General features: G+C 43.1%; 1 protein-coding gene across 3 annotated transcripts in view; it reads right to left on the reverse strand.

The window, feature by feature from the left end:
* The window catches only part of LOC146515137 (paired amphipathic helix protein Sin3a-like), a 17780-nt gene extending 7276 nt beyond the window's left edge, over positions 1 to 10504 (reverse strand). Inside the window, exons 1-11 of one of the 3 annotated variants that reach the window (XM_085168709.1) lie at positions 10408 to 10504; positions 4697 to 4913; positions 4220 to 4402; positions 3714 to 3820; positions 2403 to 2697; positions 2043 to 2291; positions 1551 to 1703; positions 1208 to 1363; positions 992 to 1081; positions 487 to 605; positions 160 to 370 (exon numbers count right to left, since the gene is read on the reverse strand). In XM_085168709.1, the coding sequence (XP_085024835.1) occupies positions 160 to 370; positions 487 to 605; positions 992 to 1081; positions 1208 to 1363; positions 1551 to 1703; positions 2043 to 2291; positions 2403 to 2697; positions 3714 to 3820; positions 4220 to 4402; positions 4697 to 4913; positions 10408 to 10481 (1854 nt within the window). In that variant the 5' untranslated portion in view covers positions 10482 to 10504. Of the gene's footprint in view, positions 1 to 159; positions 371 to 486; positions 606 to 991; positions 1082 to 1207; positions 1364 to 1550; positions 1704 to 2042; positions 2292 to 2402; positions 2698 to 3202; positions 3644 to 3713; positions 3821 to 4219; positions 4403 to 4696; positions 4914 to 7319; positions 10371 to 10407 lie in introns of those variants that run through there. The other 2 variants (XM_085168710.1, XM_085168711.1) reach the window with 2 other exon arrangements.
* Between the last annotated feature and the right edge of the window lie 1759 nt (positions 10505 to 12263).

A 12263-nucleotide genomic window follows, 5' to 3' on the forward strand; every position in this document is an offset into this window, starting at 1 on the left:
CGAACCAATCAACCAGGAAGAAATGACAAGTGAGTTTCAACAGCTACTTTCAGAAATGATAAACAAGATAAATCTAAATCAAAGCAGAAAAAAGGACAACTGCTGTTAAAGAACAACACAGTAGCTTTATGAGCGCCTGGATGTCCACTCCTCTCTCACCTCTTTACAAAGTGGAGTTCTGCCTGTACACTTGGGCTGCTGGTAGCTTTTAGGCAGGGCTCTGTAACTGGAGCCTAGTCTCTTACAGGAAGCATAATCAATCTCCATGGCGATGCCCTCGGTAGCCCGCTCCTTGGGGTATGTTTCAATGTGGGACATTTCACGATACCCCAGGAAGTTTTTGAACCAGTTGAATAGCTCAGGGAATTTTCTGTTTAACAGAAAGATATAAAAAAAACAAAAAAAACAAAACAACCAAAAAATAAAATAAATAAATCTATCAAATTTACTGCAAAAGTTTTATTTTACGTGATCCGAGTTACTCACCCTAAAAACGGCAGCACCAGCTGCACCAGTTCAGCTCTGGAAATCACCTCCTGGTTAAAGATGACCAGACATCGCAAGAAGTTGTCGTAGGCCTCTGCACTTCGCAAGGCTTTGCGCACCTAAAATATAAAAATCTGCTGAAGTCTTGTGGCATAAGTCAAGTTTTTGAGAACAACAAGAACCACCAACACAAAGCCTGTGTTCTTCGGATAAACTAGCAAATAAAGTTAAGTTGCTCTGTGATTATGTTAAACACTGTTTGGACAGAGGAGTGCAGAGGGGGGATAGTGTATATATTGGAACAAAGGCCGGAGAATATGGAGCTAACATGCAGAAGGAAAAGAGGAAGAATATAGAGAAGATTCATGGATGTAGTGAAGGAGGACATGCAGTGGGTTCGTGTGACAAAAGAGGAAGCTAGGGACAGGGTGGGATGGAGGAAGACGATCCACTTTTTAATTCCCCTTTCCTCTTATTCAAACTAAAAAACAAAATATAAACTCACCTTCTCAAAGAACAGAGATTCTGTGCCGACTCCATGCTTGCTGGCCTCTGCCACTGAGGAATCTTTCAAGTTCAGTAACTTCGGCTTCTTCTGCAGCATTCCCAAAACGACATTCAAGACAGGGTTCAATAATTTAAAAACCAAAACTTTCAAACACTTCACATAAAACATGGAAATAAAACCAAATTGGGCTTAGCAGTATGAGACTGCATGTACCTTGATAGGGGGCGTGGCCCCTGGCGTGGGATGGCGACGGATCTGGCAGCCGTTCTGATTGGGCCTCTGCTTGTTGTTGAGCTGAAGCTTTTTGGCAGTGCCACCGTGGTCGTTTCGTACAGACTCAGCCTTCTCAGCAGTGGTCTTATTTAATAGCTATGACGAATACAAAACACAGATTAAGACACAAGCGCATCAACATGACAGATCACAGACTATGGGGGGAACATTATTCTGAGAGGCTGATTTTAATGAATAAACTTTACCTTTGTGTTTAAGGTGTCTCTAATAAATCTGAACTCATGAGTAGAATACGGTACATTAAATATATGGATTTTCTCACCACTGAACTGTTGGCATCAGGGAGAAACTGCCCAAACTCAGAGAGTAGATCCTCCTGATTCTTGAAGAGCCTGGCCACCTGAGCATAAACCTCCTGTTCAGTCAGAGCTGGTGTGTAGTTTCCTCCAGCCTCCTTCGCATTACGCTGCTCCTTCTGTGGGTGGAGGAACACAAACAAATTGAGTGATTAAAAGTCACTGTACTGGGCTTTTTTAATATTTTTCCTGTCATATATCTCATTACATGAATTGTGGCCGCTTCTGTGTACTCCATAGTAGAAGCCAGGCTAAATGACCAAGAGCAGCACTAACAAAAAACAGTAGCTTTTCCATACATTTTGACACTGCATGCAGGAACAGTACAGAGCTACAGCAAAAACAGCTGGAAATCAGCATAAAAGGTCCTCTTTAAAAGCTAATTTTAATGTAAATTCAAAATTTAAGCTCAGAAACGCTTTAGAACTTCACTTTGGCTTTCATTTTGAGACACTGGCCTGGTAAGTATGGAGGATCTCCAGGAAGGCTTTGTAAATGTCGGGCTGGCCCTGGAAGCGGTTTTTGATCTTGTTGACGTAGTTGATGGCATGGTTGAATTCCACTGGCTGGTTGTTCTGCATGGGTGGGCCGGTGGGGGTCCCGCTGAGTGGTGGGTGGAGCTGCATAGGTGGCGAGCGGGGAGAGGTGTAGGCAGGGATGGACGGATTGCTCTGGCTGCTTGGTGTTAACGCCTGGGGCTGAGGAGGCTGAAACAGGAAAGATTTTAAGTGTACTGAAACACATGCTTCACAGTAAAAATAAAAAAATTAAAACCCCACACAATATTCAGTTTCTACTCCACCACATTTTATTCTCACCTTGCTGGTCTTGGCAGGCGTGGGCTGTGTTAGAAGGGGTGGAGCAGTGGTGGTTGCAGAAGAGGGAAGCGGAGGCTGAGGTTGGGGAGCAGCTCCCGATATGGGGATGTTCTGGACTGAAATGCCATGTGGGGTGATGTGGTGGATCTGACCCGGTGTCGTCACATTGACTAGGTCGTTGGTCTGGACCTCGATCTTGTAGCCCGGAGGCAAGAAAGTGTTGAAGCCCATGATGAGGTCAGGGTGACCTTTGAAGAGTTGTGACACTCTGCTGATCACTCCGGGAGTGTCAATACTGGAAACGCAAAAGCAGAAAGAATTTGAAAATTCAGTTATACCTGGGGAGATATCTTGAGTACATTTAAAACCTGGCAACATCTGAGGCATCAAGAGCAGTGTGTACTCTTAGGACTTTGAATTAAACCATATAAATGCATCTCTGTAGGTGCTAACTGTACAAGACTTGTTGCTTGTGAAAAAAAAAAATGCCAGCTCGTTTTATGTTGAAGGGGGAAAAAGTAAAATAAACGACTGGTCAAAAACGTTTAATGTCTAGGTCCACGTTAGTGCCACGAATCATTTCATCTACACAACATTTCATTGTTGTTGTTTACTTCGCTACGCGGCGGCCGCAGCAGCTAGCGAAAGTGCCAACCTAGCATGAAACAAGCTAACTCGAACAAAACTAAGCTATCTTAAGCTAAGCTAAGCAGCAGACTCGGAGGTACTTCACCCCTGAAATACCATTACCTTCTGTTTGTATGTTTGCAAAAGTGTTTGTTGCTTTTCTTCTACTTAACTGCAAACCGTGTCTGCAAACTGCAAACTCAAGTGACATGACTGAAAAGATCCGCTGACGCTTATTCTAGCTCGCTCAGGAACTTTCCCTCTCAATTTGTTCGCTCAGAGACGCAGTTTAGAAGCGAGAATGTCGCTGCTGTGGTTTAACACGTGTCGCGAAGCTTTTTATTGCAATTGTGCTCAATTGTGCTAATATAAGGCGTCGTCCTCAGCTCGTTAAAAAATATTATCATAATTTCACTCCAGTGCGACCGTCCGTGAGGTTATTGGATTCAGTATGGAGCCGCTACCATTCACGATGAACCGAAAAAAACCAATGTAAATAAATTAGATAAATAACCCCAATACTTTTTCCCACTGTGTTTAACTGCTCACTTTAATTGTACGCTAATACGATTCAAGCAAAAACCTGCATTGAATATTATTGTATACACGATCAAATGTAAAATTTGCTCTAGAAAGTCGGTCAACTTTTAAGGGATCAATCTTTAATCAAAACCGTGGCCTCACCTTTGGGATTTGAACTCTTTCATTATGTCTAAAAAGTCGTTGTAGACCTGTGGCTGGTTGCCAAACTGCAGCTTCACTTGATCCAAGTAAGACAAAGCGTCTTCCACCTTAGGGAGAGAGAGAGAGAGGGAGAGAGGAAAGTCAGCTTTATGTGCCATGGTTTTTTTTTCCAAAACACTGGTACCTGCATCCGCTATAAACTGAACTGAATTTCACAACTGATGTGTGATCTGCCTAAAAAGGGCAGATTTTCTCTACTATCACACATTTTAAATGTTTCAGTCTAAGGCATAATGAACCATCACTATGAATGGATCTTATTTGTTTTTACGATCACAGTGCAAATAAATAAAAGCTGTGTTTAAACTACCAAAAAACAACAAGCTAAAAAGCAAATGACTTAAAAATAAACTCATTTCCAGAGAAGTTCTAATAATGTAGCTTTGTTAATTTCCCCAAACCTCTTTAGCATTTTCAACTGTAAAAGTAAAATTAGATTTACAGACCTTGAGTCTCTGGAACTGCTGCTGGCCCTGTGCAGAGGCCTGAGGAGCAACTGTATGGCTGTGCCCTGACATCACTGAGGGCCCGTGGGACTGCACTGCCGGGCTGTGGTGGTGGGAGCCCCCATGGACAGCTGGGCTTGGAGTGTGCCCATGCCCACCACTGTTCTGGGCCACTGTGGGAACCTGGGAAATCAGAGAGGTTTTATTAAAAGTATAGCAAATAGTACCATGTGAAAGTGACACATAGTGCCTTAATATTAGACTGAGTTTTATTTAGGTAGTGCCAAATCACAACAACAGTCCCCTCAAGACGATATAAACTGAGACACATAGACAGAATGTGCACAGCTGACAGGTGGGGAAGCCTGGAGCATGAGTTGTGAGTGCTTAGTGAAGAAAAGTTGCTATGTCCTCACTAAATGATAACTCTTCAAACAAAACGATCAAATAAATCTTGAGTGGGCCAACACGGTGTACCTGATATCCTTGTGGGACGGAGTACTGGACGCCTGCTGTGGGCTGCATGTTGTCAGACACGGCCTCGTACACAGCCGGAGCTGGAGCAGGGGCCAGGACACGATGCTGGAAAGCCTCCGCGTTGCCACCGAGGCGCCGCTGCGGGGACGCAAAAACCGTTTCCGGATCCTCCCCACGCCGCTTCATTATGTACGCATACTCGGGAGAGCTGCGAGATCTGTAAATACACAGCAACATATGGAGCCCATTTTAAACTGGCAGACCTCTGAGAAGTTATCTGAATCTATTACATCAAACTCACAATTTCATTCAAGAATTTGTGGGAATATATATATTTTTGCTTGTACTGTGAATTTATAGACAGACAAACACACACACAGTGAACCACTTTTCTTGTTTGGCTGTGGAAGAAAATGATTGCATAACCATCTTCACAGTACGCAGATTTATTGAAACGTCTGATGCTTTCAGCACCAAAAAGAAGCCTCTACGTTTATTTTTTCTCATTAGAAACTATATCCAACTTTTATGCATGAATATGGAGCTTCCTGAACAGCTGTTTGGCCATGTGCACGTTTGGAGAATTCAAGAAAAGCTGGCAGGCAAAGGTGAACTACACACAGGATACAGCACCTGGGAGTCTTGAGTCCCCACTTCTTCTTTCTTTCTTTTTCTTTTTTTTTTTTTTGGGGGGGGGGGGGGTCTTTTTGTTGTTTTGCATTGTGCACTTCTGCACCAGTGTTATCTGTACCCTCCCTCTTGCCCGCCGCAGCAAGAATGCCACAAAGTTACGTTTACTGCAGTTCCCATGTGAGGACGGGGCACATATTTTGTATTTAGTGAAGTTTCTATTTTGATTTTATTATGTGTGGGGGAAGCCTGGTTACTGATGTGTGAATTTCCTTCTGATTAATAAAATTATAGAAGTTTTTTTTTCTTAAGTTAGTTTTACAAATATTCCTGTCCATATTTAGATTAAAAACATAACACATTTTAGCCAGTATTTTTCAAAGGGAAGAAGACAACTGTACAGGAGTATGGTAAAAATTAAAAAATGGTGTTTACCACTCCAGCAGTGCACATAAAAAACTGGCTAAAACAAGGACTTTAATCACAAATAATGTAGCGGATGAAGCTACAAAATGTGTGTACCATAATAATTTAATCATGGGTAATTCACTACTTTCTAATATTGCTCCGTGTACTTGCACTTTATTTAAGTACTTGCATGTTTTGCTGCTTTCAGCTTCTACTTTAGTGTATTTTGGATGGAAATACTAAACTTTAATTTTCGTCAGAGTTCTAGTTTCTTATTTTCTCATTATTTTGCAGTTTTCAAATGTATACATAATATACACAGGTAGCATTAGCTATAATAATACGGCAGAATACAGACAATTAAATCAGCTGCTACATTAAAGTAATAGCCACGTTAATGAATCGATGAATATGATTTAATTATACCCCCCCTCCCTCAGCTACACGCAGGCGTTACTGATACACGTTTGGTTGAGCCAAAGTGTATTGTGTATTTTTCTGTTATTTCTGGCTACGCCGCTGACAAAAATACATTTCTACGAGAACTTGTGGCTTGTCGCGGATCCCCTCTGCCATGTCTTATCTGTCCCGTGTCTCTACGTGCTACATGGATGACAACGTTAGCATGAACTGAATGTACGACTCGCGCTCCGAGCAGCCAATGGGACACGCAGACTACGTCACCGACAAACAGGTGCTGTGGGAACGTGGAAGTCGGTCTGCCATTCACAACTTCCTCAAGACGACGGCAACTCTCGGGCACTCGAAGGAATGGCGTACTTAAAAAAAGATAAAAGCGCTAAAGTCAGGCAGCTAATAAAATTCTACACGCGTGTGTCGAGCAAAAGTAACACAATGATAAACACGAGTGCTCGTGCGCTGCTGCTGCTTCTGACGCTTCCTCTCTGCTCCCACCAGCAGCTGAGTTCCACCGTGCCAGCAAACGAGTCGTTCCGCACGGCCAAAGAAAGCCAGCCTGTGGTATTTACAGACAGAAGCGCAGTGTAGTAACGTTACAGTCCTCCAATATGAAAACGCGGTTGTCTATTACACGATAACAGCCCCACAACCGCGGTTCTCCCGTCCCGTTTACAGGCCTTTACAAGCAGCGACCTCGAGTTACGCTTTCCCCACGCCCGCCATTTAGAGCGTGGCGCAGGAGTTCAGCGCGTTTACGCTCCATTTTCCAGCAGGTAAGAGCCAAGAGCAACTCGTACGTAAGGTACCCTGCTGAACGGTCAGGCTAAAATAAATGTATACTGTTTATTTTAATTAACTTTGCTGGGAACTTGTTCTGTCGACGGGAGTTGTTTGCTGTCTGCTAGCAGCTAGCTAATGTAAACAACATGAGTAGCCTGACACCGATCGCTGTCCGGGGCTAGGAGAGGGAAGCACATGCAGCTAAGCCATTAGCGATCTGGTGGGCTCTCGCTGAAACGGCGAATATTTGCTAACGATTTGCCACACTGATGGCTTATGAGTGAACGGCATACAAAGAAGCATCGATCATCTACGTGATCTTGTTAAAACGTCTTCTGACCGGAGGGAGTTAGCTTGCCAACACTAGCTTGCTGAATGAACTCACCCCTCTCTCCCAAATAGCAAGCAGAAGTTCGGTGGTGATGGTACGATAATCCGTTCGCTTGTGGTGAAAGGCTACACCACTGACTGGAGAAGACAGAAACTCAGTGTATCTGCAAAAAGCAATTAATCTATGGCGTATTACTTGAAATAAACAATTCAAGCTACAAAGTGAGAATCTCCCCTACAAACGAAAACAATCTCCGTTCGGTTAGCTGGGGTGGGCGGGGCTTTCACCCTGGAGTGAAAAGCGGTCCTCCTTTTAGGAGCTATTGGTCAGCCTGTTCGAAGAACCCGGACAAGGGCGGGGCGACGAGTTCGGTTGTGAAATTGAATTGTCAATCAAAGATTTCTCGAGCAGTTACCAAGCACACCCTTTTGACTTGAAGCGCGATAATGCCAGCACAGAGCGGAGAGGCTCAGCTGCAGTATAAATGGGGAAAGCATAATAGCACCATGTTTAGAGACGAACGTAGAAAGCACAGCCCGTCCATTATTAAAGTATAACACGGTAACGGAGGTGTTAGATAAGGTGCCACATGAGTTTCATCAAGAGGAATAAGCATGTTACTGACCAGGGAAAAGTTTAAAGAGCATTTGAGAGTTTTTTTTTTTTTTTATCTTGCTTTGAAGATGAATTTGAACATTAATATACAGACGGCAGTTACTGGGTTTTAAATAGCATCCACTGGTGATGTCAAACATAAGACCTGGAGGCCAGAATTGGCCCAGCCAAGACTCCAATCCTGCCCACTGGCCAGCTTTGAGAAGGAATGCATAGATTTTGAACTTTTAACTGTATTTTCATACGTTTTACAGGTTTTCCAACTATACCCATCACCTCCAGTTCCATTACTACTAAGCTAAAGTAATTAACTAATAGATAAACAGTTATATTACAGAAAAGTTATAACAGAAAAGTTCCCGTTTCTCCACTATGTACTGTAACAATTCTGTGTTTTGTTTTTTTGGATTCTGTTACATTGAGTCCATGGGGGTACAAGTACATTTTCTGTAAATTCATGAAAACATATTTTATAATTACAGGACAGTCTGGTCAATGAATTGGCAGAACCTTTTCTGTATTTTATGTAAAGAAATGTTTTTACTCATCCCACCCACTTATGATCAAAGTGTACAGTATGTTGTCTTCAGTGTAAAATGTGATTGACACCACTGGTTTAAATTGTAAGTCTTGTTCTTTTAACCTCATAACAACAGCAACACATCCACATATATTCCATGTCATTTACTGCACAACTGATGGATGTTCAATAAATAATAACTACTTAATAAATAAAGCACAAGTGTGATTATTGATATTTCTTTGTTTTTTGACTCAATGGACATAGTCACGGAATGATTGGGGCTCTATGGTATGGCTCTTCTAAGATGAAGTTTAGTTCACAGCACACACAAGGCATCAGCATCACATCATACCACATTGCAGCTTTTCTACATGCAAGATAGTCTGCAGAATTTTAATGCAAAATATAATGTTAAGATGCAGGGTTCCTTTGGCAGTATTGCGTAAGAGTAGATTTACAGTTCAACTTCCCACAAAAAATGTTTCAAGGGGTTGTTTTACAAAAAATAAAAAATTAGGACTTTTCTGCTGCAGTGGCTGCCATTGTCCAGCAACTATGCATTTAAAATGCTGTGATGGTTGGAGCTACCATAATATAAACATAAATAAATATTTGGAATTTTCGGTCTTTCTGGTTTCTATTTTAAATTAGTTTTTGCATCTATGTATTAATTCTTTTTTTCTGCCCTGCTGTTTGCAATACTGCATTTTCCCTATTAACGTTCATTAAGTAATCTATCCATCCACCCAATCTTGAAAAACAATTAACTACTTCCTGGAGTTTTGAGGCACGTGACTTTTGCGGGCGGGCTATGCCATTAAGGCTTGCGTCCCTCCCACAGTAAGGGGGCGGGGAAGTGGGGGGGGGGGGGGGGGCACTGCAGCCAATCGCTGCACGGATCCCGCATTACAAATCCCCTAAAAAGGTGGAACTTCCGAAATAAACCCTCGCCCACGACAGGCGGAGCTGCAACAGCAGCCCGGGATTCCTCCCTCCAGCCCAGGCAGAGGATTCAGCTGCGACCGTCGGCTGCAGCACACACACAAACACGCACAGCTTCACTATCCCGAGTTGGTCCCCCCCCCCCCCCGTTATAATTACACCCATCTCCACGAACGCTCCAAACCGAACACAGACGAACAAAAAGCGTGACATTAAAGTGCTCCCCTTTAAGTTCCCATCTGGATGAAACGCGGAGACAGCCCCAGCACCGAGGCGCACAGCTAGCAGGACCAGCCAGCCCCTCTGCACCGCGCACTCGCTCGGTCGACGCTGGCTGCGGAGTCCACAAACAAAAGGGTTCGCGGCACTAGAACACTCACTCACCGCTCACTCGCGGTTTGTTTTACGCGAGTACCGGTGGACTAGGAGATTCAGTGGGGCCTCGGCGGGCAGCACGGCGGCTTTTACGGACAGAAAGAGCCGATCCGGTCGTCCTTACTAAACAATGTCAAAGTCAAACGAAACGAGAACTACGGCGGAGCTGTGTGGCAATACCGGAGCCACGCCATTCTCCGCTTCCCCCCCTCTCCCGCTCTCGGGTCCCGCAGACAGGGCCACCGCGCGTATTGCAGCTCTTTGTTTACTTCACTAGTCGGGAGTAAAAATGTCTAACCTGTCTCACCACAACAACTACACCCCCTCCCCTCCTTCCCCCTGCCGATCCATTACACGCTCACACAACGCTGCAGACAAAAATGCTTCGACTCGCAGACAGAGGGGATGCCTCAGATGGTGTCCACACAGCCCCGGGAGGCTGTTTACTGGCCGACATAATGCCATCCCGCACATTTAAGCAGCCAACACCTTATGAAGCTGGCTATTCTGCTGCCGTTTACTCTCGAAACAAGAGCCTCGCAATTCATTTACGCGCACAAAATATTAAGAATGTTAAAAAAAAGCCACCACTGACACCAGACCGCCCTCAGATCCTTCGCAACAATCACACGCATCGTAACGCAGCGACACTCTTGATATTATTTAGTTTAAGCAGCCGTTACATACCCAGTAAAAAGACTCCTTACTCCGGATTCGTGTTTGTAACAAAATAGTTGGACACGCCCCCTCTCCACTGGCATTGGCGCAAACTCGAAGACACGTCACTCTGCGTTTGAATATGACCCGCTAAAAACCGAGGCAGCATCACAGGGAAACAGCCTCCTCTCCAGCACGCACAAAACCTGCAGTTACGATACTGGTGGAGGATTACCGAGGGCGGCGGTGGGGGTGTCAAGCTCATTTTACACCGCGGGCCACACGAAGCTCTACCAGTGAAAGTCGGCTTTCTGTCAGTGTGAAGAACTGGACTTAATCACGGAGATATTTGAAGGAAGGAGAAAGAAATGCAGTGTCAACAATGCTCCTCTGGATTTCTGTATGATAAAGAAATGCTGCTTAAACTGTAAGAAATAAATGTGTGAAATTACTGAACAGTTCTGTAATTAAGCTTATTGCGCAGACTGTTCTGTAATTATAAAGGAAAAAATATTTTTTGTTTTAATACTGTCTACAATCACAATGCCTTAGTAGATAGTGAAAACAGCAACCCTCCTCTTATTTAATAGTCTATAGCTATATACTCTATAGTAATCTATTACTACTTACTTTGGTGTTGTGTGACTGGTTATGGGGGAGCTCTTTATCAACAGGAAAGCTGTAACGCTTGTGAAAATACAGTTAAAACTCTCAAATTTATGTCCTCCTTCACATTTTCCAAAGTCGTTCAGTGGGCCAGACTGGAATTCCTGACTAATCCTGCATTAGTTATTTCTGCACTTTGTAAGCCCCGTATCAATGCTATATAAATAAAGAGATCATATTGTCTCTACGATTGTATTTGTGGCAAGAAGCTACTTTTTTTTTTAAAAGCTATGTTTGCTATTAGTTATTACCAATAAATGCGCAGGAAGAAAATCTGGGTCAATCTGAGGGATCGTTGCTATTTTTGGAAAAAAAAAAAACTGATAAAAAAATAACTGTGTTCAATTGGGTAAAGATTTGGTCACTGCTTAATTCACATGATTTTTCATATAGACTTAATAGCCAGTTTTTTTTAGATACACTTGTTCAGAAACTGGACATGGTCAAGTTCAAACTGACATAATGGGGAAGAGAAGTGATTTAAGTGACTTTGGACGTGTCATGGATGGGCTGGTCCCAGTATTTTAGAGACTGCGGATCTTCTGGGATTTTCTCTATACACATACTAGCAAAGTGTAACTTTTTGAGCTTCTTCAATAATGTATTCAGATACTTGACTTGCTTTAAAAAAAATTAAGAGTGCTTTTTGAAGCTTCTGATAAATTACAACCAAACTTAAATATCAGTTTGCTCAAGCTTGTACGATTTGTTGCTTACAATGTAGAGGTCTCAAAAACTCGTGTCAAATGATACATTTGGTATCAGAGGATTATACGATTGTTTTATTACAGCAAAATGCAGCTGGTGGTTAGAGGCTCATCACTCTCTACAAATATGAAACCAGAGAAGTTGGGTAGTGATAGTGATGAAAAAAAAAAAATATCCCCAGAGCTTACAGGTGGATGCAGGCATGGTGAAGAGGTTGAAAGAACTTAAGCAGACCAAGAGATTGGAAGGGTTTTTGGTGTGAATTGAGGAGAGTGAGGCATGCTGGTGTGCACGATGCAATGCAGGTTGAGTTTTCTGCTTAAACTAGCCTGCAGGTTTTGCTCCAGTTAATGTACAGCAAGAACTTTTTTCCTCAAGAAGCTGAGCGCAGTGAACGGGAACCAAGTCAATAAAGTTGCCTTATGGGTTTGACAACAGCCGCATACCATTAAATCTGCTCTGTTGTGCAGCTTTCAAATCATTATTTAAAATCAGAAAAACTGATTCATGCG

The sequence above is a fragment of the Neolamprologus multifasciatus genome, chromosome 7 (assembly GCF_963576455.1).
Source record: "Neolamprologus multifasciatus chromosome 7, fNeoMul1.2, whole genome shotgun sequence".
Taxonomy (NCBI): domain Eukaryota; kingdom Metazoa; phylum Chordata; class Actinopteri; order Cichliformes; family Cichlidae; genus Neolamprologus; species Neolamprologus multifasciatus.